The sequence below is a fragment of the Vanessa cardui genome, chromosome 3 (genome assembly GCF_905220365.1).
Source record: "Vanessa cardui chromosome 3, ilVanCard2.1, whole genome shotgun sequence".
In the NCBI taxonomy this organism is placed as follows: Eukaryota; Metazoa; Arthropoda; class Insecta; order Lepidoptera; family Nymphalidae; genus Vanessa; species Vanessa cardui.
This window is the reverse complement of record NC_061125.1, coordinates 9080508-9106580: the sequence shown is the minus strand read 5'-3', so window position 1 is coordinate 9106580 and position 26073 is coordinate 9080508. Positions and strand designations below refer to the sequence as shown.

Below are 26073 nucleotides of genomic sequence, written 5' to 3'. Positions count from 1 at the left end.
AACAATCTATAGCATTTTTATCTCTATCTATAATTGTTGATCACTACACTATGATGTGTTTGATACAGTTATCATCAACGCTTTCCAAGTAACATCTGATTTTAACTCGCGATAATGTCTATAAATATGGATAAGATTACAACGTATATCAAGATTTAAAATACTACGAGTGTAGTATCGATTACAAAACTAATAGAAAAGAAAGCACGTGATTCTTACCTTTACGTCATAGCAGTTTATTTTCTCTCGTGGTTCATAAGCAACTAATTCACTAACTTTTATATATTTCTTTGCCTCTGCAGAATTTGTTTTAAACGTTATATATTAAAAATGTTAATTGACATTCGACCTTGAATTATCATTATTATCTCTACTTAAAATCTTTTTCTTCAACAAAATGAGCGAGATAAAGAGGAAACAGTAAAAGCTCGCACATTACACCTAATTAAGATTTACAGCATTAGTGGGGCCGCGCCCTAATGCCATCAATTAATTTAGAAGAACGCTAAACTATTAGCGCTGTGATTTGATAGAATCGATCGCTAGTATAAACTATTTTATGCGTTTGGATGTTTATCTGATAATGATTTAGGACTAACTAAATGATGAATTTGTTAAGCTAATAACGCGGAAAAATGATAAAGAGTCTTCTTTATTGTTCCTAATATTTATTAAAAATATCAAAGCGTAATAGTAATTGACTTAAATGAGGTTATGTGTTTTGTTTTAAAATTTTCTTTTACGTATTTAAAACCGGTAAGGTCAACTCAGGAATTTCTCTCGATGGTCCCTTGAATTTTATCTTCCAAATACAATGTTCATTATACTATCGTAAGGTTACGGATTTCGTTTTATCGATTACAAGTCCCAACTGATTTAAGTAAATAAAAAAAAAATATTACGAGCAATTTGTTTTTTTTTTTAATTTCATTATGACACATATTATAATACTACTAAACCATGTTAATAAAACTAAACTTGAGTAATTACCACGCATTGAAAGTTCATACTTAAAATTAATAACGTTTAAATTTTTCGAAATACATTATTAACATTTTTCATTAAGGTTAGTTTTTGTTTTGTATATATTGTCAGTTATTATGTTGAAAATAAATAGTTTTAGTTTTCATATTGACTTACATAAAAAAAGTATTTAAAAAAATAATCTGCCCGTATAACATCAACTTTAGTTAATCTCGGACAATTTTGAGTAAGTGTGCCTTCAATCTCACAGAAAGTATTATTCAGTGAATTGAAATTTCTTTAAAAACAATCTCTCTATTTTTCATACCTTAACTTTCTATAATCCGTTTTATTTGAATTTATATAGGTATGAATTTAACTTGAATTTATATGTGTATTGAAATACATATACGAAAAGAATATATGTAATACATAAACATACGTGAAAATTTTATAGGCTGTAGTAATGTTAATAATACAATTTTACACCTATTTTATGGTACATATTGATGTAGAAATTCCTTAAAATTACTCTCCCAAAATTCCATGTCTTCTTTTTCTGGATATCGTTTAGCGACCAAATTCTCTCCGATATCTAAGTAGTCTTGGTTTTCCAATGTGTACGGCAGCCATTTTACATCCAGACTGTTATCAGGCGTTGGGTCACTGAAATTCGAAAATTAAATTAGTCTTTACGTCTATTTACGACACTTTTTCACCAACTAGCTAATAAATAAAATAAGTACCCGTATTTTGCAAAGTTTGTCCATAGCGTTGTCACCTGTTCAATCATTTTAAATGTAGATGAATTCATATTTATTTCTGTTAATGAGAATATGTATCCAAGTTCATCAGAATGAGCGACCACGGGTCTATAATTGAACAGTTGGTCTAATCCTGTCAAAAGAGTAAATATATTCAGCTCAGATTTACAAGTAAATTTATACAAATAACTTTTGTTCTGATTTTTCTTAGCAATAATTTTTTCTTGACTTATTGTTCCATACGTAAACAGCTCCATGTTAAAGTATCTTAATAAATCATCTAAATTGTCCCTCGAAGCAGTTTTATTCTTCATATAAAAATCTTTAAATCTTCGCCCTATTTCCATTTGGGTTGCCAACGGAGTATACGTAGTATACGGTTCAGGTACAAAAAATTCTAAGAAATTGTTAGCTTGATCAAATACTTTTTCAACATCAATACCCGAAGAGAAAAATAATATTCCTTCATCTTCTGTATAACCATTCATGACTTCAACTCCTTCATGTATACCATTTCGGAGAACTTCAAATGGGTGCCCGTAAAAGAATCTCTCATTATCACCGAATTTAGTTTCTTGAACTATACCAAAAGTAACACTAGGAGCTTCTTTTGATGACTCTACATATGTTACAGGTATTTTTCTTTGAACTAAATTATCAACGGGTTGGGTTTTTAAACACTCATAAATTTCTTTGTCATTTGTCGAAACGCAGCCTAATTGTTTGGCGAGTAGTAAACCTCTGTCACGCGGTCTAAATGTGTTTGGCCACCATGACGTCAGGGTACCACTTTGAGTGATAGCTCTTTTGAAAAGACCTTTGCTCATGGGTGATACTAAATGAAAAGAAACACTGGCACCGCCAGCGCTTTCGCCGAATATGGTGATATTATCAGGGTCACCGCCAAAGTGCTTGATATTCTTTTTAACCCATCTCAAAGCCGCTACTTGATCTTTCATTCCCGCATTACCGGGGACATCTTCCGTGTCTAAAGAGAGAAATCCTAAAACTTCTAGTCTGTAGTTTAGGGTAACGACGACGACGTTTTTTCTTACTAAAAATTTGGGACCGTATAATGTATCATCGCCGTTGCCAGTGGAAAAACCACCCCCGTGTATGTAAACCATTACAGGTAATGGTTTTAAGGGGGCAATGTTTGGAGCGTAAACATTAAGATACAAACAATCTTCGCTTCCTTCTGGTGCCTGTGTTTCATTTGTGAACATTTCAAAGCTAAAACAACTTGAGCCATGTTCTGTGGCATCACGAACTCCTTGCCATGGTTTCTTAGGTTGAGGAGCCTAGAAAGAGTAACATAAAGTAAAGAGTAGGCTTAAAATAACAATATAATATTAACTAATCATTTGATAACATATTTTATTATTCAGTAATTTTTTTGTTTAAAATAAATCAAAGCAAATCAAGACTATATTTTTATGTTGAAATTGTAGTGTTTTTTATTACATTAGTTTGTTTATATTATTTCCATATATCATGTTGACTGATTGAAAAGCGTACTGTTTGAATAATTAAAATTATTTAAAAGATGTTTTATTTATACGAATGTCTCATGTTCGGATATTATAGTTGATGAAGGTTTTAATTACCTTGAATCTCAGGTCGCCCACGGGTGGCTCAGCGTAAGGGATACCCTTGAAGCTGAAGAATGGACATCCATATTCATTCGCTACAACTTGACCTTCTAATATACCTTCACTAACTTCTACTTGAATTAGTCTTGATAAAAGAAGATACAACAAATTGCACATATCCATTGTCTGTGAAGAGAAGAAGAATAAAAGTTAGGGATAATTAAATCCTGCGACCGGTTTACTTTTTAACAACATCATATCCTTAACTTTTCATGTAGTTTTTTTTAAAATTAAAATGCATTAGAAACTTTGAATACTTAACAAAAATATTAGATATACTTACTATTGTTAAGAATATTTCTTCACTTTTTAAAATATTTTCACTTATGGTCTATGTTTTTTCCATTGTTGAATGAATACTGATGTTTTCTTAAAGTAGTTTAAGTTCATGTATGTCTATCGAGATATCGATATGTATCTTTGCCATCATGACAATATTGTTTTTATCGGATAAGATAACTTATCAGTCTCAGACTTAAAACGTCCTTAGGCTTGACAGAAATACAATTTGACCTCAGCATTTCTATAAGTCCCGCTTAGATTAATAATTTTATTTGTCACGTCAACTGTGTTAATAGTATGTAACTTTGATGGTCTTGTACGAAGTTTCCTATAAGCATGTACCTAGTGGAATTTGAGACATGTATATTTAAGCACTATATATTTATCTTATACAAAACTGTATTCATTCACGTTATAACATGAGTTCACTTATATGATAAAAAAGCATCATTGTAATCAGGTTCTACGAAGTGCACAGATAGCGACAGAGACGATCATCGATCATCACTTTTGTAGGCTTATTTAGCCTGATATGATTTGTTGCTGACAAACTAATATAATAGTAAGAAATCTCGTCACCGTATTTTACTTTTACAAAATTACCAAGTTTTTTAGTCCTTTGAAATCTATTGCCTTAAATAATTGAATACTACAGTAATTTATTTAGTTTAATAATATTAGCATAATTAATCATAATCCAATATCTACAACTTATTCTATACATATAATAAAATCGTAATTGGTCGAAATCTGTACATAGAAGATATTTGAGAAAAAATTGTTTGGGGGTATTTATTAACGCAATACCAAAATTGTGTTTTTTTTTGTGTCTTTGTCTGTTCATCTGTTACCGCCGCTATCAAAAACGGCCTCACCAATTTGGATGACGCTTTCGCTGATGTATTGTAGTTAACTCGGAGTAATAGATAGGCTTTGTTTCATTAAAATCGATTCACAAATAAAAAAAGATAAATCGATTAAAAAAAATAAAACAAAATATTTTTTTGCAAAAATGTTAAGTTGATTTGGCTGAAACTTTGGTTAGATATATTCTTTAAAACGTTTATAACTGACAATTCGATATAGAAGTATTACACTTTCTTATTGATGGTCAATTGAAACAGTACGGTTCGAAAAAGAAAATACCCTGTTCTGAGAAGAACCGGCAATAGAAACGCAGCGGATTTTTTTGTCTCATGTATTATAACATAAACAATTTAAATAAAATGAAATAGCCAGGAGGAGATCGTTTCATTCTCAAGGTGTGCTATCAATCATAAACTCATTAATTGTATAATAACCTTTTGCACAAAAGCGTTCCTGATTTTTTTTTTTAAATTTGGTAACAGAAGCATTTTGTACGCTTTCTGGGATCCTGTTGTGAAACCGTATACATTGCCCCACAAAGGAGTTACTGACTCTATGCGCTCGAGTAACAGGAGTAACAAGTTTGTGTTTGTTCCTTGTACCAATGCTATGAGTATTCCATTTTCTCTTAAAATCATTAATATTTTTTCGTACCTACATAACATTACATAATATATATTGAGAAGCAACAGTTAATATCTTGATTTCTTTAAATTTATTCTTAACGATTCTTTAGCTCCTAGGTTATAGATTGCGCGAATAGCCCTCTTCTGCAGCTCAAATATAGTATTATTATTATATTGCGTTGTCCGACAGCATAATACCGTATGACATTATACTGTGAAAGTAACAGAAAAATACTAAGCGAGCCGTATCGACATCAGTAAATAATCTAATTTTTTTGACCGCAAATGCCAGAAAACTCAGTCTACTCGCCAATCCGCTACTATGACGGCCCCATTGCAACTTGGCATCAACAGTTAGGCCAAGAATCAATTGGATCCATCGACCTTTCTTAAATGTATTCAATTTTATTATGTACAGTTCAACTTATTCAGTCGCGGCCTGTCCTATACCAGTCCCGACTACGCTCGTTGCGCTGTTGTTACCTGTGGTATTTTTATTGCAAGCGTGCGCACGTATTATTACAGAAATATAAAAAATGTTTGCGGTTTCAATACTGTTTTAAAAACCTAGTTATACCATGGGTCCATAATATATTTGATAATTCGATATATCAATATTTTATTAACAGTTTGTTATTAGGTAACAGCCAAACAGCTGTCTTTATATATTTTCACATCTCATTATATCGCAATTTAATTTTACTATCAATAATTTCGAAATTATGAATATTGTTTCTTTTTTGATTTCTAAATATATATTTTTATTGATTATTTCTTTACTAAGAACTTACGTAACGGCAGTTTTTCAGCGTACGGCGTTTATTTGATTTAAAACAAAATTTAAATAACCTGACTAACTGATTCATAATTGACAAAAGTAAACTATAAATGTTTCGACCATGAAATTTGGTGAGTAGGATCGTTTCATCGAGTAGACTTCCACTGAGGAAGGAATTTTGGAAATTATTCTACAACCAAATTTCAACCCTTACTTGAAATTTTATATATGAGTCCGTGATTTATGTCCCATAAAATAAGAAAATAGAACGCTAGAAAAAGAACTCCTAGAAACAAGAACTTTTATTTATAAACAGTTTATTAATAAAAGTTCTTGTTTCTAGAAGCTGTCTTTAAAGTTTGAGTACGAACGATTATCGGAACTATTAAAGTTAACTATCGACTAATTTTATTGTTTTTTTAGTCAAACGTAGTTTTTTAAATACAAGATAATTATGATATAAAAACTGCTATTTTACCCATCGCGGCTTTGCACGGATGTAACCAGCATCTATATAAAACATTTATATTGAGAAACAAACAAAGAAATAAATAGTTTAAAAAAAAACATGTCGCGTTGTGGGTGTACAGAACAAAATCAACTAAATTACGTCCAATCTGATTAACGAAATATTCATTTTATTATATTAAGGAGATTTCATTTATGTATGACTTACTTTGTTATAACTGCTTTTATATAGACACATGTACTTTTTTAGCTGTTTATGTACTGTATTGAATCATTAGTCGAATAAAATATTTAGGAGATTTGATCACTGACCAAATAGTTTGTTTTAAGTAGTTCTAAAATATAGGTTAGTCTAAGAAAATCGCTTTCCAAAAAAATACACAGCTTTTTTTATCACAACCTTAATAAACCTTCCAAAGTAGTTCAGTTTAAATAAAAGTTATTAATTTGAATGATATAAAACAAATATATTAAAGAAAAGTTTGCCAGTAACATCGACTTTAGGTAATCTCAGAATGTTTTTGAGTATATCATAGAAAGTATTATTCAGTAAATTTAAGTTTCTTTAAAAACAGTCCCCATTTTATTGCTTACTCTAACTTTCTATAATTTATGTTAGCATAAATTAAATATTTATTGATATAAGTAGGTATATGAAAAGAGTATACGTAACACATAAATATAAGTAAATATTTTATAGGATGTAGTAATTTTAATGAAACAATTTACACCTATTTTTATGGTACATATTGAGGTAGAAATTCCTTAAAGTTACTCTCCCAAAATTCCATGTCTTCTTTTTCTGGATATCGTTTAGGAACCAAATTCTCCCCGATATCTAAGTAGTCTTGGTTTTCCAATGTGTACGGCAGCCATTTTACATCCAGACTGTTATCAGGCGTTGGGTCACTGAAATTCGAAAATTAAATTAGTATTTACGGCTATTTATGACACTTTTTCACCAACTAGCTAATAAATAAAATAAGTACCCGTATTTTGCAAAGTTTGTCCATAGCGTTGTCACCTGTTCAATCATTTTAAATGTAGACGAATTCATATTTATTTCTGTTAATGAGAATAAATATCCAAGTTCATCAGAATGAGCGACCACGGGTCTATAATTGAACAGTTCGTCTATTCCTGTCAAAAAAGTAAATATATTCAGCTCAGATTTACAAGTAAATTTATAAAAATAACTTTTGTTCTGATTTTTCTTAGCAATAATCTTTTCTTGACTTATTGTTCCATACGTAAACAGCTCCATGTTAAAGTATCTTAATAAATCATCTAAATTGTCCCTCGAAGCAGTTTTATTCTTCATATAAAAATCTTTAAATCTTCGCCCTATTTCCATTTGGGTTGCCAACGGAGTATACGTAGTATACGGTTCAGGTACAAAAAATTCTAAGAAATTGTTAGCTTGATCAAATACTTTTTCAACATCAATACCCGAAGAGAAAAATAATATTCCTTCATCTTCTGTATAACCATTCATGACTTCAACTCCTTCATGTATACCATTTCGGAGAACTTCAAATGGGTGCCCGTAAAAGAATCTCTCATTATCACCGAATTTGGTTTCTTGAACTATACCAAAAGTAACACTAGGAGCTTCTTTTGATGACTCTACATATGTTACAGGTATTTTTCTTTGAACTAAATTATCAACGGGTTGGGTTTTTAAACACTCATAAATTTCTTTGTCATTTGTCGAAACGCAGCCTAATTGTTTGGCGAGTAGTAAACCTCTGTCACGCGGTCTAAATGTGTTTGGCCACCAAGACGTCAGGGTACCACTTTGAGTGATAGCTCTTTTGAAAAGACCTTTGCTCATGGGTGATACTAAGTGAAAAGAAACACTGGCACCACCAGCGCTTTCGCCGAATATGGTGATGTTATCAGGATCACCGCCAAAGTGCTTGATATTCTTTTTAACCCATCTCAAAGCCGCTACTTGATCTTTCATTCCCGCATTACCGGGGACATCTTCCGTGTCTAAAGAGAGAAATCCTAAAACTTCTAGTCTGTAGTTTAGGGTAACGACGACGACGTTTTTTCTTACTAAAAGTTTGGGACCGTATAATGTATCATCGCCGTTGCCAGTAGAAAAACCACCCCCGTGTATGTAAACCATTACAGGTAATGGTTTTAAGGGGGCAATGTTTGGAGCGTAAACATTAAGATACAAACAATCTTCGCTTCCTTCTGGTGCCTGTGTTTCATTTGTGAACATTTCAAAGCTAAAACAACTTGAGCCATGTTCTGTGGCATCACGAACTCCTTGCCATGGTTTCTTAGGTTGAGGAGCCTAGAAAGAGTAACATAAAGTAAAGAGTAGGCTTAAAATAACAATATAATATTAACTAATCATTTGATAACATATTTTATTATTCAGTAATTTTTTTGTTTAAAATAAATCAAAGCAAATCAAGACTATATTTTTATGTTGAAATTGTAGTGTTTTTTATTACATTAGTTTGTTTATATTATTTGCATATATCATGTTGACTGATTGAAGAGCGTACTGTTTGAATAATTAAAATTATTTAAAAGATGTTTTATTTATACGAATGTCTCATGTTCGGATAGTTGATGAAGGTTTTAATTACCTTGAATCTCAGGTCGCCCACGGGTGCCTCAGCGTAAGGGATACCCTTGAAGCTGAAGAAAGGACATCCATATTCATTCGCCACAACTTGACCTTCTAATATACCTTCACTAACTTCTACCTGAATTAGTCGTGATAAAAGAAGATATAACAAATTGCACATATCCATTGTCTGTGAAGAGAAGAAGAATAACAGTTAGGGATCATTAAATTGGGTCACCGTTTTACTTTTTATCCACATCTTAACCTTAACTTTTCACGTATTTTTTGTGAATATTGTAATGCACTAGAAACAGACTTGAAATACTCACTAATAATATTGGATACAGCAAAGAAATACTTACATTTATTAAGAATATTTTTTTCTGTTCTTAAAATATTTTCACTTATAGTTTATGTTTTTTCCATTGTTGAATGAATACTGATGCTTTCTTAAAATAGTTTAAGTTCATGTAGGTCTATCAAGATATCGATGTAGGTATATCGTTGCGATTACTTATCAATTTTAGAAGAAAACCTTCCTTAAGCGAGACAGAAATACAATTTGACTTCAGCATATTTGTATGCTCTATTCTGACCTATTTATTAGGATTAAAGATGTTAATGTAATTATCAAAATCCAATATTTACATATAACATTTTTGTTATTAGGTTGTTTTTCTTTTAATTTTGGGTAAGAACAATTATCGGTGCAATTCAAAGTGAATTACTAATTTTAATATTTTTAGTTAAACCTAAAGTTTAAAACATTAATAATGAGGATCAAATATTAAACAAAAATTTAGTTTTTTTTAAATTCTATGACCCGTTGTGGGTTTACGCAATACAAAATAACAACAAAATCGGATTTACTGACAGAAACATTGATTTTTTTGTTTATTACAATTTTAATGACATTTAAAGTAGATATCGGAGAAGAGATATTCCATTGAAACGATATTTTTTTTTTAAGAAACAGAATATCAAACAATATTCAACTTTTATTAAGCCTTATGAAATATTGTATATTATATAGAAAGAATATATTTTACGAGAAGTAGGCTCATTTTCTTAAGTTAGTATGAGATTGATTTTTGCTTTCTTCCAGGTTTTAAGCTAAGTATTTTAGGTTGGTTGTATGTTGGTATAATTTTTTTTAATATACACAATTTAGAATATTATCGACTCAAATCATTTCACTATAATACTCTCAGAGACAAAATCGACTGACGACACATCTGGGAAATCGTCTCGGCTTAATCACTGAATCAATTTCCCATTTCCGCTTACTTATTTTTGAACATCTTGCCTAGCAAAGTAGTTTACATATATGTCAATTATTTGGTACTTTCTTATATTTGACTTGTCATGAAATTCTGAGACGAGAGAGAAAAAGAATTATTTCACTTAAAACAAATCTATTTAATTTTAAATTTTGATGACTATTTCCAGTAACCCCTATAAAGCAATTTATTTATCATTTTATGGTACATATTGGGGTAGAAATTCTTTAAAGTTATTCTCCCAAAAATCTAAATCTTCTTTTTCTGGATATTGCCCAGGAACTAAATTCTCCCCGATATCTAAGTAATCTTGGTTTTCCATTGTATATGGAAGCCATTTCACACCCAGGCTGTCCTCAGGTGTAGGATCACTGAAATTAACAAAAAAAGTATATTCAAATTAGTAAAATAACTGATAACGGTATATACAAATATTTTTTTGACATTCAATATTTTTATGAGCTAATAAAATTTACCCGTATTTTGCAAAGTTTGTCCATAACGTTGTCACCTGTTCTATCATTCTAAATGTAGATGAATTCATATTAACTTTTTTTAATGTAAATATATAACCAAGATCATCAGCATGAGCGACTACTGGTCTATAATTGAAAAGTTGGTCCAATCCCACCATAAAAGAAAATAAATTTAACTCAGATTTACAAGTAAATTTATACAAAAAACTTTTATTTTTATTACATTTAGCAATAATTCTTTCTTGGCTCATGGTCCCATAGGTAAACAGCTCCATATTTAGGTATTTTAATAATGCATCTAGAGTTTCTCTTGACGCGGTTTTATCCTTCAAATAGAAGTCTTTAAATCTTCGTCCTATTTCCATTTGCGTTTTCAACGGAGTATTAATAGTGTACGGTTCAGGTACAAAAAATTCTAAGAAATTGTTAGCTTGGTCAAGTACTTTGTTAAAATTAGTACCCATAGAGAAATATATTATTCCTTCATCTTCTGTATAACCATTCATAACTTCAACTCCTTCATGTATACCATTTCGGAGAACTTCAAAGGGGTGCCCGTAAAAGAATCTTTCATTATCACCGAATTTGGTTTCTTCAACTACACCAAAGTAAACTCTGGGAGTTTCTTTTGCCGACTCTACATATGTTACAGGTATCTTCTTTGTCACGAGATTTTCAATAGGTTGTGTTTTGAAAAATTCATAAATTTCTTTGTCATTTGTCGAAACGCAGCCTAATTCTTTAGCGAGAAGTAAAGCTCTGTCACGCGCTCTAAATGTGTTTGGCCACCAAGACGTCAGAGTGCCACTTTGAGTAATAGCTCTTTTGAAAAGACCTTTGCTCATGGGTGATACTAAGTGAAAAGAAACACTGGCACCACCAGCGCTTTCGCCGAATATGGTAATGTTTTCAGGGTCACCGCCAAACTGCTTGATATTCTTTTTAACCCATCTCAACGCCGCTACTTGATCTTTCATTCCCGCATTACCGGGAATATCTTCCGTGTCTAAGGAGAGAAAACCTAAAACTTCTAGTCTATAGTTGAATGTAACGACTATGACGTTTTTTCTTACTAGAAATTTGGGACCGTATTCTGTATCATCGCCGCTACCACTGACAAACCCACCTCCGTGTATGAAAACCATTACAGGTAAAGGTTTTGACGGGGCAATATTTGGAGAGTAAACATTGAGATACAAACAATCTTCACTTCCTTCAGGTGGGCGGGTTTCTTTTGTAAACATTTCATAATTAAAGCATTTTGGACCATGTACTGTGGCTTTGTGAACCCCTTGCCATGGTTTCTTAGGTCGAGGAGCCTAGAAAAAAATAATGAAGTATAAGATAGTGAAGTACGATTTCGTATACCAACATTATTAATTCCATTTAATTCGAATAGTTAGTTTTTGTTTTCAATAAATACCTAACGTAATGTTATACATTAATGTTGAACTTAATTTATAATTAGTTTTTCATATTTCTAAACGTAGCAAAATAAAGATTATTATAACTTTTTAGGTTTTATCCCTTTTAATGATTAGGAGTTTACTGTCGTATCGATACGAAACTTTTTGTTAGTAGTTTTGTAGTATTAAAAAAAAAAACAAAAAGTCTTTGCAATAAGCTGTGGTATATTTAGTTGACAATAATTTACTTATATTTTTATTCGGAAAATTAATAGACGTGAATCTTAATGATATTCTAATAAACAGATATGTTATACCCATACTAAACAACAGAAAAAAGTGTCGGGGACCGTTTATTTTACATTTCGTTACAAGTAAAAAGGATAACTTGATAAAAACAATAAGTAAAAGGGATAACTAGATGTTTTAATTACGCAAAACGTATTACTACATAATTATGATGTATTATAACGTATTACTGGCATAACTATTATGATGAAAACGACTGAAGGCAAACGTCCCAATTAGGACGTTTTCTAGTCTTCACTTTTTGCGCTTTAATGACATATCTGTTTACTAGAACATCATTGCGTTAATCTTGTAACATTGGGCACTTTTCTGAAAAACGATGTGTTTTTCTGTCTTTGATTATTGTTTCTAAAATGTATGAGGTATTTAAAGGTCCCAGAAATATATAGGAAAATATTTTTAAATATAATGACATCCCAAAAACGTATATTTTCCTTTATTTTTCGGCAAAGTACTCAAACTGAATTATTATTGAAGTTTTTAATCACCTTGAACCTTAGATCGCCGATTGGTGGATCAGCGTAAGGGATGCCCTTGAAACTGAAGAAGGGACATCCATATTCATTGTTTACAATTTCACCTTCTAGTATACCTTCACTAACTTCTACTTGAATTAATTGTGATAAAGGATTTGATAAATGACACGTAACCATTGTTCTGTGAAAGTAAAAGAGAAAATACAAATGATAATTAAATTGCCTACATACTTTTTAATGAAATTTAGTGAACAAAATAAGTTTATCCAAGAAATTTAGTAACTAGTTTAAAATAAATAAGTCAATTTAAAAAAATACTTACATTCAATATAAATAATTTTGTACACTGTGTAAAATATTTTTGAATAAATACTTGTAGGGATTCAAGCTCATATTCTATATCAGTGCAGATAATAATTTTACATTGTCATTGTGATAATATTCTTTTATATGGTTGTGATCTTATCTTCTATACTACTTATTTTTTTAATTAATTGAATTAATTTTACTTTCATATCTATAAATCACAAATTTTGTAATACATAATTAATGAGTTATATTGTTATATTTGTATTGAAATTAAGAAAAAAAATGGGTTGTCTAGTCTAGTTCAAGACTCAAGTTTCGAATATGGCTTTTATGCTTTTTGTTCTATTTTTAAACATTAATAACATCCCTCAAAAAGTTTTGGTCTGTCACTGATATTTCAATACTTTTGACAAATCTATGTTATTTCTGAATAGGAATCATCCTCAGGCGATATGTGTATATGTGACGTGTGACGTCCAAAGCAAAAAAAGACTCGGAAACTGATATATCCGAATTTTGGGACGAGCATGATATTTTGTTTATCGACTATCTCGAGAAGAAGAATTGAAGCAGAAGGCAGAAGAAGAATCAAACGCTAATATCATATGACTATACTACGTGTCATAAGTTAATGAAAGCGATTTCGAAATAGACATACTAGTGCATATCAAATTTAAAAATAATTAAAATTAATCAGTATTGCAATTTTGCAAATTATGCACAAATAATTAATCCATAATTAATTCTTAATTTTAGATTATTTAGTCATTAATATTTTATTTATTAATTTTTTATTTATAAAGGAGGTCGATAGTAAAAAGAAGATGAAAATTAGAATTTTTTTATATTATATGTATATATATCAAAAACGCTATATGCCAATTCTCTGCAGCTGATCTAAATTTAATTTATTGAATTGAAATGTGAGGATAGTATTCTGTGAAAATATTGTTCCAAAATTCCACCTCATCTTCATCCGGTGAACAACCAATTTTAAGATCTTCCCCAATGTCCATAAAGTGTTCGTCTTCTGTTGTGTATGGTATCCATTTAAGTCCTTTGAATCCATCTGGTGTAGGATTTCTGTAAAAAAGCATTATTAAAATGTAATATAGATTTTTTCGTCATAGCTTTCTTAATTTAAATATATTATTTTATTGACTTCTTAAAAATTACATTTTTGTCCATAACATTCTTTTATAGTACAAATTGAAAATATGGGAATATAAGCTTACCCAAATTTGGCAAAATTGGTCAATAGCTTGGTTACTTTATCTATCATCTTGTAAGCCCTTGAATTAATATCAATTTCTTGATGCAGTTCTCGAAAAGGAAAAATGTAAGGCAAATCATCGCCGTGACATACAACTCTTACATTTTTAAACATATCTGATACGTTAATGTATTGCGTAAAAACATTTCGCTCAGACTTACACGTGAATTTGTAAAGGTACATTTTATTTTTTTTTAATTTCGCAACTGTTTTCTGCATCAATATAGCTGGATATATAAAGGACTCTGCACTTACGAATTTTAAGAACTGATTCATTGTATCATTAGATACTTTTAAATTTTGAAAATAATATTTTTTTATCTTTTTTCCAATTTCTATCTGTTTGATCATTGAACAGTGTAATTCAAATGGTTTAGGTACGAAAAAGTCGGGGTAATTATTAGCCTGAGATAATATTTCTTTCATGTCGCGACCCCCTGCCAGAAAGATAATACCTTCGTTTTCAGTATATCCATTTATTATATCAATACCTTCGTGAAATCCTTTCCGAAGAGCGTCATAGACATTTTCAGAAAAAAATCGCTCGACACCTGCAAATTCTTGTTCTTGTACAACCCCGAATGATGAATGAATATATTTTTTTGATGATTCGAGCAACGTCAAATGTATTTGTTTGTTAACAAGTTGTTTAACTGAGATGTACTTGAAAAAGTCATAAATAGTATCGTCATTATTGGAACTGCAGCCTAATTCTTTTGCAAGTGCTAATGCTCTTTCTCGCAGCATGGAAACGTTAGGTAACCAGCTGGTTGCACAACCACTCTGAATTATGGCCCTTTTGAAAAGGCCTTTACTCATAGGAGACATGCAATGGAATGAAACACATCCACCTCCTGCACTTTGACCAAATATAGTAACATTTTGTGGATCACCACCAAAATTACTGATATTTTTCTGGGTCCACCGCAGAGCGGCTACTTGATCCTTCATGCCTGCATTACCCGGTATATCTTTGGTGTGAAGACATAAAAAGCCGAGAACCTCGAGTCTATAATTGATTGTTACAAGAATAACTCCTTGTTTTACAAGAAACTCAGGACCGTACATATTGTCGTTTCCACTTCCGCTCACTAAACCACCACCGTGGATCCAAAACATTACTGGAAAAGGTGTAGCTGGTTTAAGTTCTGGTGTAAGCAATCTTCACTGCCTAGAGTCGTCTTTTTAATATTTACGTCATACTGGTAACACATAGATGCATGTGAATGGGCTAGGCGTAGTCCTTTCCATGGTTTTTTTGGTTGTGGAGCCTGAAAAAACTTATTATATTAATTTTTGGGAATACTGAGCCCCACTGCTTCACTTATTTTATCACTATTATTTGTATTGTTGTTATTGTATTAAAAAGAAAAGCTCACATGTAAAATTTTGTTTTGAATATAATGCTATCTCATACATAAATATTGTCTTTTACCTTGAATCGAAGGTTGCCTACAGGTGGTTCTGCGTAAGGAATTCCTCTGAAGCTATAAAATTCTCCACCATATTTGTTGGTTTCTTTTATTCCTTCAAGTAGTCCTTCTGCAACCTGAACTTTTGCCATCACTCAAGGCTAAGCTATAAAAATAATTACAAGAGTGGTCTACGCTTAAAGTGTCTTTTAGTGAGATAACGTAAATGAGATTTTGACAAAATTAGCAGTCTAGCGGGTCAATGTGTCACTTATGTATGTCAGTGGAGAGGAACCGTCGATCGGCCAACAGCAATGGATACCTTCCAACTACTATGGTCTGAAAAATAGAGCGGAAGCCGATTGGATGGGAGAGGTAGGACCTTTAGAAATTCTTGGGAGAGGCTGATGTCCTCAGTGTATATAATTACCACTCGTGATAAGTATCTCAATAAACCGGAATCATTATCACGAGCAACCCATGTTTGTCCACTGCTGGATATAGGCCTCTCCAAATTGAAATCGGAATACACATAAACAACATTTTAAAATTTGGCATAGTGTTTTGTTGTATCCGTGGCTGTCCATGCAGTAGAATTGAAAATTGATAAAGTGTTGATAAGATATTACCACAGCCGGACTATACGATTAACGTTGCATTAAACTATACTAGCTTGAGCATATTAAAGCGTCATGTAGGATATTACTTCAGAACACCTCTTATTTCTATAATCCCAACACCCCAAGCCTTTCGTATGGCGAATATTGAATCTATGGCATGTATAATATAACCCAACATTGAGAATTTAAACGTATTGACGTTGGCCGTGATAAGGATTGATATAGAAATTATTACATGTATTCTATAATATATTTATATATTTCTGAAGAGCGTTCGATTATTATTATATTAATTTTATAAGTATTGTAAGAAATTATTTTTTCAATCTGTTATAATGATGAATGATTGGAAATATCTTACAGTGGTAACTTTGGTATGTTTACAGTGGTGACTATGATTATGTTGCTATGTAACACAAGTGGTATATTTAGCAGTAATGAGTTGTTGATTAACTAAAAAGTTTTGGATCTTAATTTTTACAAGCACTGTTTTATGTAATTCCTATTAACATTTGAATCTCCTTTAATGTTTTCGTAACATTACACGATATTGTGAAATAAGTGTTAGTTTCTCAAACAATTAATCCATAAAAAAAAAATTAGGTAATTTATTGACTTTCACAAATTATTTAAAAGCATAATATCTAAAGTTATTTTCATCCAAATTTAAGCTAGAGAATGAATGGCGCAAATAATATATAAAAAAAAAAAAAACGAAAACAACTATAGATGAACAAATAACAGAAACTTAAAATATGATTGTGACAGTAAAGAACAATTATATTTTATATTATATGAAATAATAATAAAAAGAGCATACATTTGTTATGACAAGAGAAAAATAAAATAAAACATCTCAAATCAGGTGAAGTAAATAATGGAAGGAAAGTGCACACATCGATTGCTAGGAGAGTTGCAACGTGGAAAAAAAGATATTCTTATACGAAGAAACTGAGGATCAAAGTCGCTTGCCCTGTTAGAAAACATTGCAACAGATGTACAATAATTTCAACGGAAATATATTGAGTACGTTGTATTTATTTCTTATTATGAAATGTTATGGAAAAGCGTAGTCTCCAGACTGAAGTTCTAGTAGAACAAGTAATAGTAGCTTGATAATATCTTATTATAAAAACATATGTTTTTGATTTTAATTATATCGTAGCTAATAAAACTTGGTTTATTTGTGACTATTGTTGTATACTTCAATATATTTATAGGTATAGTACGACACAACTTAGACGTGGCATCAGCAAAATTCGTAAAACCGATCACATCCGAATTAAGTACGTTATTCCAAATTATCAATATTTATTTATTATGTGAATATGATCTTTACGCAAACGTTTTATCATATGACCTAATATATTCGTTAATTTGACACGTCGATTTACATGCATTTGCTTTCTTTGACACGAGAATCTATAGCGACGAATAGCATCGATTGCCGCGATAGGGAGCTATTTCTATTGGTTGTATAATGCAAAAAGTCACGAGGCACATAATGTTTTGCAATGTTTTGTAATTCGTCACCTAGTGGCTATCTTAGTTCTTGTGATATTGCATTAGATAATAATAATCAGTTGATGTACATTTTAAAATAATAATATTTATGTAAGTGTATTGAGGGACCGATATACATATTTGTTATCGTGCACTCTTACGCGTTTACAACTTCGTTTGGACAAATCCCTAACACATAATCATAATAATTTCTTTTAAAAGTAAATCACAGTAGTAAGTACATCATACTTTGAAAAATAAATACAGAAAACCTCACACATACGTATGATACAGATCATTAATTTAAAAATAAATAAATATATTACCTATTCACATCTAATTTAAAAAGTATAAAAGTAAATTAATAACCTATAAATGCGACCCTACTCCCTTCGAGGAGCACGGTTTGAGAGAAATCCACTTAAGGTGTAATTTGAATTGAATATAAGTGTATTATTATAATAGACACAAACATACCTCAATAAAAGCAGTCTAGGAATTCAAACTTGTTAAAAAATATTAAATAAACAACTAAAAGATACTTAATTTATAATAAACAAAAAAATTTACGCGCATGTATCCTTATCAAAGGATACAGTTGAACTAAATGGATAATAATAATTGAATTTCCCTCGAAAAGATAGCTTGTCGTCGAATTGAATATAAATAATACTTATTATTTATAAAACACTCAGTGTTTATTATACGCTGCGGTTTTATTTGTTATTTCATTCAAATAATCAATAGGTGAGTACATAAAAAGTACCGCCTTGACAGTAAAACAAAAAATACCTGCCGACATTTATCATGAAATTGTAACGTATGAATTAATTAGTAATTTGTTAGGTGAATGGGCCGAGATGGCCCAGTGGTTAGAATGCGTGCATCTAACATCTAACCGATGATTGCGTTTTAAAACCCAGGCAAACATTACTGAATATTCAAGTGCTAAATTTGTTTTTATAATTCATCTCGTGTTCTGCGTTGAAGGAAAACATCCTGAAAAAACCTACATGTGTCTAATTTTATAGAAACTCTGCCATATGTTTATTCTAGCAACCCGCATTGGAACATCATGGTGGAATTTGTTTCAAACCTTGTCCTCATAGGAAGAGGAGGCCTTAGCCGGCCAGCAGTGGGAAATTTACAGGCTGTAATTGTTGTTGTTGTTATTAGGTGAACATAGGGTCGGATGGTATGTTATCATTTTGATTATAGACATTAGCACAGTATAAACTACTCATTATTACGTCAATGCGTCATTTATAACTATTTAGTCTATACCTATCAAAGACGGAATAAAGATAAGCAAATATTTTATTTACATAGGTCACGCGATTTTCTCATACTTCAGCTGTATTGAGCTCTGTTAGAAGTTCTTAACTAATATATATTTATTTATAACATAACACAATTCCAATAAACTTCTTATGATCACTTTAATTTTGACTTCCAAAGTTCCGATAACAGTTTCTTTCATAACGCCATATTTCCTCAGTTCCATAATTAATATCATAAACTATTCAAGCTCTCGATCAATGATATCTCGTCAATTCGATGTCAAATGCTTATTTGGATTTTGTGCTCTTGTGGTTGGAATATACTATTAATATTTTGTATATAATATAATGTGTCACAATTCTTGTGTCCATAATATTACAGTGGCTTTCTTATGTCCATGCATTTATCAAATAACGGACCTGCTTCTCTTTTAGATTTAATCCTTATTATATTGTATTTGATTTAATAATTATTTTTTACCAAATTTGTTGCGTTAATTATTAATGTTCATGCAAAACTATCATAACATAATCTCACTGCGCTTAGAAGGTGTGCGAACAATATTATCTCAGCAGCTGACACGGACTGAAAATACTAGGTATATAATAACATGCTATCTTAGTATGAATAGCTCATTCCATTGGTATTAGTATATGTAAAATACTTCCTTTCGGTTAATATCTGGTATTAAAAAACACTCAGGGCTTACTAACATAAATATTATATGTCAGCGTTAATTCAAAGGAAACAATTTTAAAAGTGTTGAGCGGCAAATATTTTGCCGTTTTATCCTATTGGTGGAATATATATTTTATTGATAGTTCTTCTATTTTTAATCAACTTTGTAATCTATAAGTAATCGAATAATTAGACGTGTGTATGTATATATGAATTAATCGACCAAGAAATGAGAATTTGTTCTTAATAAAAATAAGTTCCTTTTTGAGTCGAAACATGCATTAAAACAAATTTTATATAGCTTTGAATCCCAGTGAAATACAGTAGACTTTTTAAATATAACGGTCATCGCGAACTGTTGATAAAATTTTTTTGGCTCTATTGTCCACCATATCTTAATACAATAGTACTGTATTATTTCTTATCTATCTTATCATAATCTTATCTTATGCTGCGAATGAGTTTTTTAATAACAATTTATGTTATGAATATTTAATTTTGTTTAAAAATAAATATTCCAAACGATTAATGCGTTCTGGACTAAAAGCCATTTATCTTTGAAAAAGATACATTGTTTTGAAATATATGATTTGTATAAAATTACAGTATAAACGTATATTTTAATGTTGTTGTTGAATACAAATAATATATTTTACGTATGTAAATTAAAATATTGAACAAAAATGGTGCAGGAAAATACCTAGACTTATTCAGTCCTCGTGAACTTGATCCCTAATTGTATATTATAGCATGTTGATAATGGCTTTTATATAATTGTTGTGTACAAGGTTGTATGAAGATAATAACCATTTGGTGTGCAAATTACAAGCACATACTGCAATCACCTACGTGTTTGGATGCGGAAGGTTAAACACATACATAGACAAGTATCGTATAGTCTCTATTTAAACTCGAAGATTACTTAGATAAGCGGTAATTAATCACTTATAATAATCACATTATTATTGTACACCTCTACAGAAACACTAAATATATAATTTTATTGGGTGTTATTTTAGTAAAAAAAAAAACAATAATCAATGAATATTTACTATCATGTTTCTCTATATATCTATCAAGTGACAAGCTCGTTGCTGGGATATTTAAAATATCTACTTAATTAATTACTCTATATCCTGTGCTCTAGTACTAACATCATATCAGAAAATTCATATAAAAAACTTTCAATCAAAATTTAACACTTTCTGTCGATAAATTTTAAATTAGTCGGTTCTAATCACAAACATAATAGATTATCTATTTAAAGTATATCTTATAATTTCTGTATATAAGGTAGAATTAAAAACATATTAAGTCATGGCAACCACGTAAAAAAATTAAATTACATATTCTGGCATTATTATATTAACCCAGATGATTCATGTTAAGGAAAAGGGACAAAAATTACTTGATTTATGGCAATATCAATTTTTTGTAGAAGTTACAGAGACAGCAGTAATATATGTATATATTTTAATAACCTGGTAATAGTTTTATTCTGGCAGATAAAATGCATAGTCAGGAAAGTGATGCGCGTGAATTTTATCCCAAAAAATGATTTCTTCTTTTTCTGGTTCTTCGCACGCAGTAACTTTTTCGTCGATGTTCACATAGTTTTGCTTTTCCAAAGTGTAAGGCAGCCACTCTATTCCGCAACTTTTGTCAGGAGTTGGACATCTGGAAAAATAAATGCTTATGCAATATAAACCCTAGATAATATTTAGCATTAAAACTCAAATATACCATTGACTTTGTTAAAAGTGATTGTGTGTTTTGTATAAGATGAAAAATCATGATCTTTAATAATATACTGTATTTAGTCATACATGAAGGTTAAATAAAAAAAATTGCTATTGATTTTAAATTTTAGGTACTATTATGTTAAAATATAAAGCTGTGTCGACATACCCAAATTTAGCAAAGTCTGTCCATAACTTTGTTACTGTTTGTATCATTTTATATTCTTTTGTATTCGTATCTATGTCCTCAAAAAATACTTTCATAGGAAACAGATATCCAAGATCATCAGCATGGCACACAAATGTTTTATTATTCAACACATGGTCAGCCCCAAATATTTTAGTAAATATGTTTCTTTTTGATTTACAACTAAACTTATACAAATACACTTTATTTTTTTTACTTCTGGCAATTAGTCTTGCGAAAACAATGATTCCGTAAACAAAAAGATCAACTGTAAGAAAATTAACTAATTGTTCAAGATTTTCAATCGAAATTATATCATCGTGAAAATAGTATTTTTTAATTCTGTTGCCCATTTCTAATTGTTCCATTGCAGTGGTTTTAAAAGTAAAAGAGTTTGGTACAAAACATTCCGGATAAAAGTTCGCCTGATCCAATATCTCACTCATGTCTTTATCAGTTTTCAAACCTATTACTCCTTCATGTTCCACATATCCAATAATTACATCAACGCCTCGATGAATATTTGGTGTACGACTACTTTCATAAAAATATCTCTCATTATTGCCGAACTGTTTTTCATCGACTATTGCAAAATATAAATGAATCCTTTCTAAGATATTTTCGGATGCTGTTATCGGTAGTTTAATTTGGATCAAAGATTCTACGGGTAGGGATTTGAAAAACTTAGTTAGTTCTTCATCATTTTCTGTAAAGCATCCCAACTTCTTTGCTAGAATCAACGCACGATCACGTGGTTTTTGACATATTGCCCAAGAATTTGTAATTGACCCACTTTGTAAAATAGCTCTTTTGAAGAGACCTACACTCATTGGTGATATAAGGTGACACGAAACAGACGCAGCTCCAGCGCTCTCTCCAAATATTGTAACTTTGCTAGGATCTCCGCCAAAATTTTCTATATTGTTCTGTACCCATCTTAACGCTGCAATTTGATCTTTCATACCTGCGTTTCCTGGTATTTCTTCCGTATCCAGACAAAGAAAACCTAGAGCTCCAAGTCTATAATTTATGGTTACCAAAATTACATCTTTATTAACTATAAATTCAGGACCATACATATCATCATTTCCACTACCACTTGAAAAGCCGCCGCCGTGTATCCACACCATCACAGGGAAACATTTGTTAGGTTCTAGATCAGGTGTGTAAACGTTAAGATACAGACAATCCTCTTGTCCAAAAATTTTTTTTGTAAAGAAAGAATCGCATTGATACGACTCAGGAGCTGAATTTTTTGCGTTACGGATACCATTCCAAGGTTCAACGGGTTGTGGGGCCTGTTGATAAGAGTTCAATTTAATAGTATTACATAAGTAAATCTGTATCGCATATTTTTATTGCACTTGTATTTTATTTTATTTTATATATCTACTATTGTCGCTAGCTTGAAAGTTTAAATAAAAAAATATGTAGGAACTCGAATAAAATAAATTAATAATATTATCGTATGAAATGGAAACAAGAATGTTCTAACAACTTGCATGATAATATTAACTTATATTAAAATACTGTACCTTAAATCTTAGATCACCAAGAGGAGGCTTTGCGTAGGGAATACTTTTAAAACTATAAAATGATCCTCCATATTTATTTTGTATTTTTTCTCCCTCTAAAATTCCATCCGAGATTTTTATTTGGACCATTATTATCCTTTGAATATTAAAGTATAAATATATTAACACACATAATATCTGAAGGTTATGGAAGATGCAGGATATTTATAAGTAGTATCAATTGACAAAATAAAAACTTATAATTTATTTGGGGTTAAATATAAAATCAATAAGTACTTCATAACACAGTCACTGTCTGCGTGTGTTTATGTCTCCACTATGTATAATGAATGTAATAAAATATTAATTAAAGATAAGAAAATATAATAAGAATTAAAGATGCTGCAACTTCAAGAATAACGGTACCTAATTTGTCATATCCCTTGTGTATCTAAATATACTGGCTTTTTCATCCTTGCAAGAGTGTTAGGTACACTCTACACTTGAATGCGTTAAGGTTTTGCGTAGTTACTTATACGCTAATTAGCTCAAATCTTTTTTTAAGCCTAAGTAAACATGTACCTTTGCTTTCGAAAATGTGCAAAGTACAAATACGAATAACCCTATGAAAAAAACCCTTATGAAATAATATATGTTATTTGAAAAGCGTTTAGTCCAGTTCTTTAGGTTTTATGGTCCAACACAATCACAGATCGAATACAAAATCAGACTACTTACTTTTTGTTTCCCAAAGTTAAGCCCGGTTAATTTATCTTGACGTATGTTTGTTTTTTTGAAGGTCCTTCTCATAAATTGATTGGCACTACTGGAACATCTTTCGTGATGAACGGACATGAATATGAACTAGACGTACACCCACTACGACTTATAAATCATCTATAAGTACATGTACTAGTGTTTTTAGGATTCCGCACTTGTAGGTATAAAAACACAATTTCCATACGAGTGGTTTCCTATTTATATGACACTTACTACAGTTGCGCGTAATATCGATTTCAATTGTAATTAACACTCAATTGATTCAGTATTTACGAGATAGAAATTGCCAGGAAATCGTTTCTGAAACAATTCGTTTCAATAGATAAGAACTTGCCATTTATAGCTCTCCGATTTACTTTAATACAGAGTTTTATTAAATTTAGTATCTTGGAGTCTATCACTTCGACAATATTTTAAATTTTAACGTTATAATAAAATATGATTTTTGTTATATAACACGATTCAATGACAAAGCAACCGCACGTGTTTTAATATTGCCGCTTGTATAATACCAAACATATAAATTATACTTACCTATTAGATTAGTTTACTATTTTGTTTTATCTGTATACATTAGATTATAATCAAAAACAAATTTGTACAAAGATACATTTTTTTTCAAGGCTATGTTATGTAATTTATTTATTTATATATATATATATAATATATATATATAATATAATTTATTTATTTATATATATATATATATATATATATAAATAAATAAATTACATAACATAGCCTTGAAAAAAAATGTATCTTTGTCGCCTATATATATATATATATTTTATAAACGTTTATCTAAATTACGTTTAGACTATTAATAAAATTATCTCTGTTATTGAATTAATAACAATATAAAAAAAATGTCTGAATTTAATTTAAACTACAGTATCCTGTCTCACGCTTAGCTATTTTACATTTATGAACTTTTTGTAGTGTAGACTTTTTTTTATATAATTTAGTTATAGCTATACATAAGACGTTTTAATATTTACATTGGAATATAATAAATATATACAAAGGGAACCTTCGACATATTTTTGCAGAATGTAATCGTGCCAAACACGATGAAATTCCTTTGTCGCCTAATAAATTAGGTGGATAAGACGGTAGTCTGAACATAGCTTTGTTACTTCTTCGCAAATACAGGTCATAGAAGATAATATACTGGGCGAGAAAGGTCACTAGCAAATTAAACAAACCTCTTAAACTCGTAGATCTTGTGCTTTGTAACTCCAACTGTATCATATTGCCATCCCATTGTATTTTCAGACTTAGTGAATAGAGAGTGGACTCATTCGAACCACTTATTTACTGTGATATCTTCTGTGTATATGGTTTATTTTTTAGATTACCGTAGAAGGTGAATTTGGTCAGGAGTTCATTATTCTTAATATACAAGAGAGTAACTACAAAAACACACAAAATATACATTTATAATTCTAAAGAATACTGTATTAAAATGTCATACTGTTAGTGTAAAAACATCAGAAAATTAGTTGTGTGAGTTAGCGTATCCGTGAACAGAAAATAAAATGAATTAATTTCAAGGAAAAACTAAATTCTTTTTAATATGATGTGACAACTACAACTTTATTTTTAGCTGTTACTTATTCCACATACTATTATGAATAAGAATACGTCATGGCAATTTGTTGTAAACGTATTGATGCAAGCACAATTGAGTAAATACTTCTGTATCTTTATTTACTAATAATTACATGTTTTCTTTTTATTTACATCTTTTAGTGACGAATGAATACTTGCGTATGATCCAATGGTTGTATCAATATATTTTTTTATTATTTTTATTTAATATATAAGGCTATAAGGCAAT

General features: G+C 30.4%; 5 protein-coding genes and 1 pseudogene across 6 annotated transcripts in view; 1 reads left to right on the top strand and 5 right to left on the bottom strand.

The window, feature by feature from the left end:
* Window positions 1–26073, top strand: part of LOC124543504 — a 209503-nt gene that overhangs the window by 40656 nt on the left and 142774 nt on the right. The gene's annotated exons all lie outside the window — the stretch shown is intronic.
* LOC124543506 (juvenile hormone esterase-like) lies at window positions 1437–3779 on the bottom strand. Its single transcript, XM_047121729.1, has 4 exons — window positions 3663–3779; window positions 3335–3505; window positions 1710–3028; window positions 1437–1629 (listed from the first exon to the last, which is right to left on the bottom strand). Exons 2-4 carry the CDS (start codon window positions 3500–3502, stop codon window positions 1458–1460), a joined length of 1659 nt encoding a protein of 552 aa, XP_046977685.1. The 5' UTR covers window positions 3503–3505; window positions 3663–3779; the 3' UTR covers window positions 1437–1457.
* Window positions 7070–9471, bottom strand: LOC124543507 (juvenile hormone esterase-like). Its single transcript, XM_047121730.1, has 4 exons — window positions 9320–9471; window positions 9010–9180; window positions 7390–8708; window positions 7070–7309 (listed from the first exon to the last, which is right to left on the bottom strand). Exons 2-4 carry the CDS (start codon window positions 9175–9177, stop codon window positions 7138–7140), a joined length of 1659 nt encoding a protein of 552 aa, XP_046977686.1. The 5' UTR covers window positions 9178–9180; window positions 9320–9471; the 3' UTR covers window positions 7070–7137.
* LOC124543508 (putative inactive carboxylesterase 4) lies at window positions 9676–13463 on the bottom strand. Of its 2 annotated transcripts, none has more exons than XM_047121731.1 (4): window positions 13260–13463; window positions 12950–13118; window positions 10747–12065; window positions 9676–10641 (listed from the first exon to the last, which is right to left on the bottom strand). In XM_047121731.1, the coding sequence occupies exons 2-4, from the start codon at window positions 13112–13114 to the stop codon at window positions 10470–10472; spliced, it is 1656 nt and encodes a 551-aa protein (XP_046977687.1). In that variant the 5' UTR covers window positions 13115–13118; window positions 13260–13463; the 3' UTR covers window positions 9676–10469. The 2 variants fall into 2 exon arrangements, with proteins under 2 accessions (XP_046977687.1, XP_046977688.1); XM_047121732.1 differs by having other exon boundaries at window positions 10511–10641; window positions 10970–12065.
* On the bottom strand, window positions 14074–18663 carry LOC124543510 (annotated as a pseudogene).
* Window positions 21046–24625, bottom strand: LOC124543509 (juvenile hormone esterase-like). Its single transcript, XM_047121733.1, has 4 exons — window positions 24192–24625; window positions 23475–23610; window positions 21922–23237; window positions 21046–21690 (listed from the first exon to the last, which is right to left on the bottom strand). Exons 2-4 carry the CDS (start codon window positions 23601–23603, stop codon window positions 21507–21509), a joined length of 1629 nt encoding a protein of 542 aa, XP_046977689.1. The 5' UTR covers window positions 23604–23610; window positions 24192–24625; the 3' UTR covers window positions 21046–21506.

Bases quoted from the DNA above. Each gene is read 5' to 3' on its own strand.
- LOC124543508 (XM_047121731.1), bottom strand. From the start codon at position 13,114: ATGGTTACGTGTCATTTATCAAATCCTTTATCACAATTAATTCAAGTA. The intron at 12,066-12,949 runs GTGATTAAAAAC...ATTTTTTTCTAG, and splicing joins TCGGCGATCTAAGGTTCAAG to GCTCCTCGACCTAAGAAACC. The intron at 10,642-10,746 runs GTAAATTTTATT...TGTTAATTTCAG, and splicing joins ACAAACTTTGCAAAATACGG to TGATCCTACACCTGAGGACA.
- LOC124543507 (XM_047121730.1), bottom strand. From the start codon at position 9,177: ATGGATATGTGCAATTTGTTATATCTTCTTTTATCACGACTAATTCAG. The intron at 8,709-9,009 runs GTAATTAAAACC...TACTCTTTCTAG, and splicing joins TGGGCGACCTGAGATTCAAG to GCTCCTCAACCTAAGAAACC. The intron at 7,310-7,389 runs GTACTTATTTTA...TTCGAATTTCAG, and splicing joins ACAAACTTTGCAAAATACGG to TGACCCAACGCCTGATAACA.
- LOC124543509 (XM_047121733.1), bottom strand. From the start codon at position 23,603: ATGGTCCAAATAAAAATCTCGGATGGAATTTTAGAGGGAGAAAAAATA. The intron at 23,238-23,474 runs GTACAGTATTTT...TCTTATCAACAG, and splicing joins TTGGTGATCTAAGATTTAAG to GCCCCACAACCCGTTGAACC. The intron at 21,691-21,921 runs GTATGTCGACAC...TTATTTTTCCAG, and splicing joins ACAGACTTTGCTAAATTTGG to ATGTCCAACTCCTGACAAAA.
- LOC124543506 (XM_047121729.1), bottom strand. From the start codon at position 3,502: ATGGATATGTGCAATTTGTTGTATCTTCTTTTATCAAGACTAATTCAA. The intron at 3,029-3,334 runs GTAATTAAAACC...TACTCTTTCTAG, and splicing joins TGGGCGACCTGAGATTCAAG to GCTCCTCAACCTAAGAAACC. The intron at 1,630-1,709 runs GTACTTATTTTA...TTCGAATTTCAG, and splicing joins ACAAACTTTGCAAAATACGG to TGACCCAACGCCTGATAACA.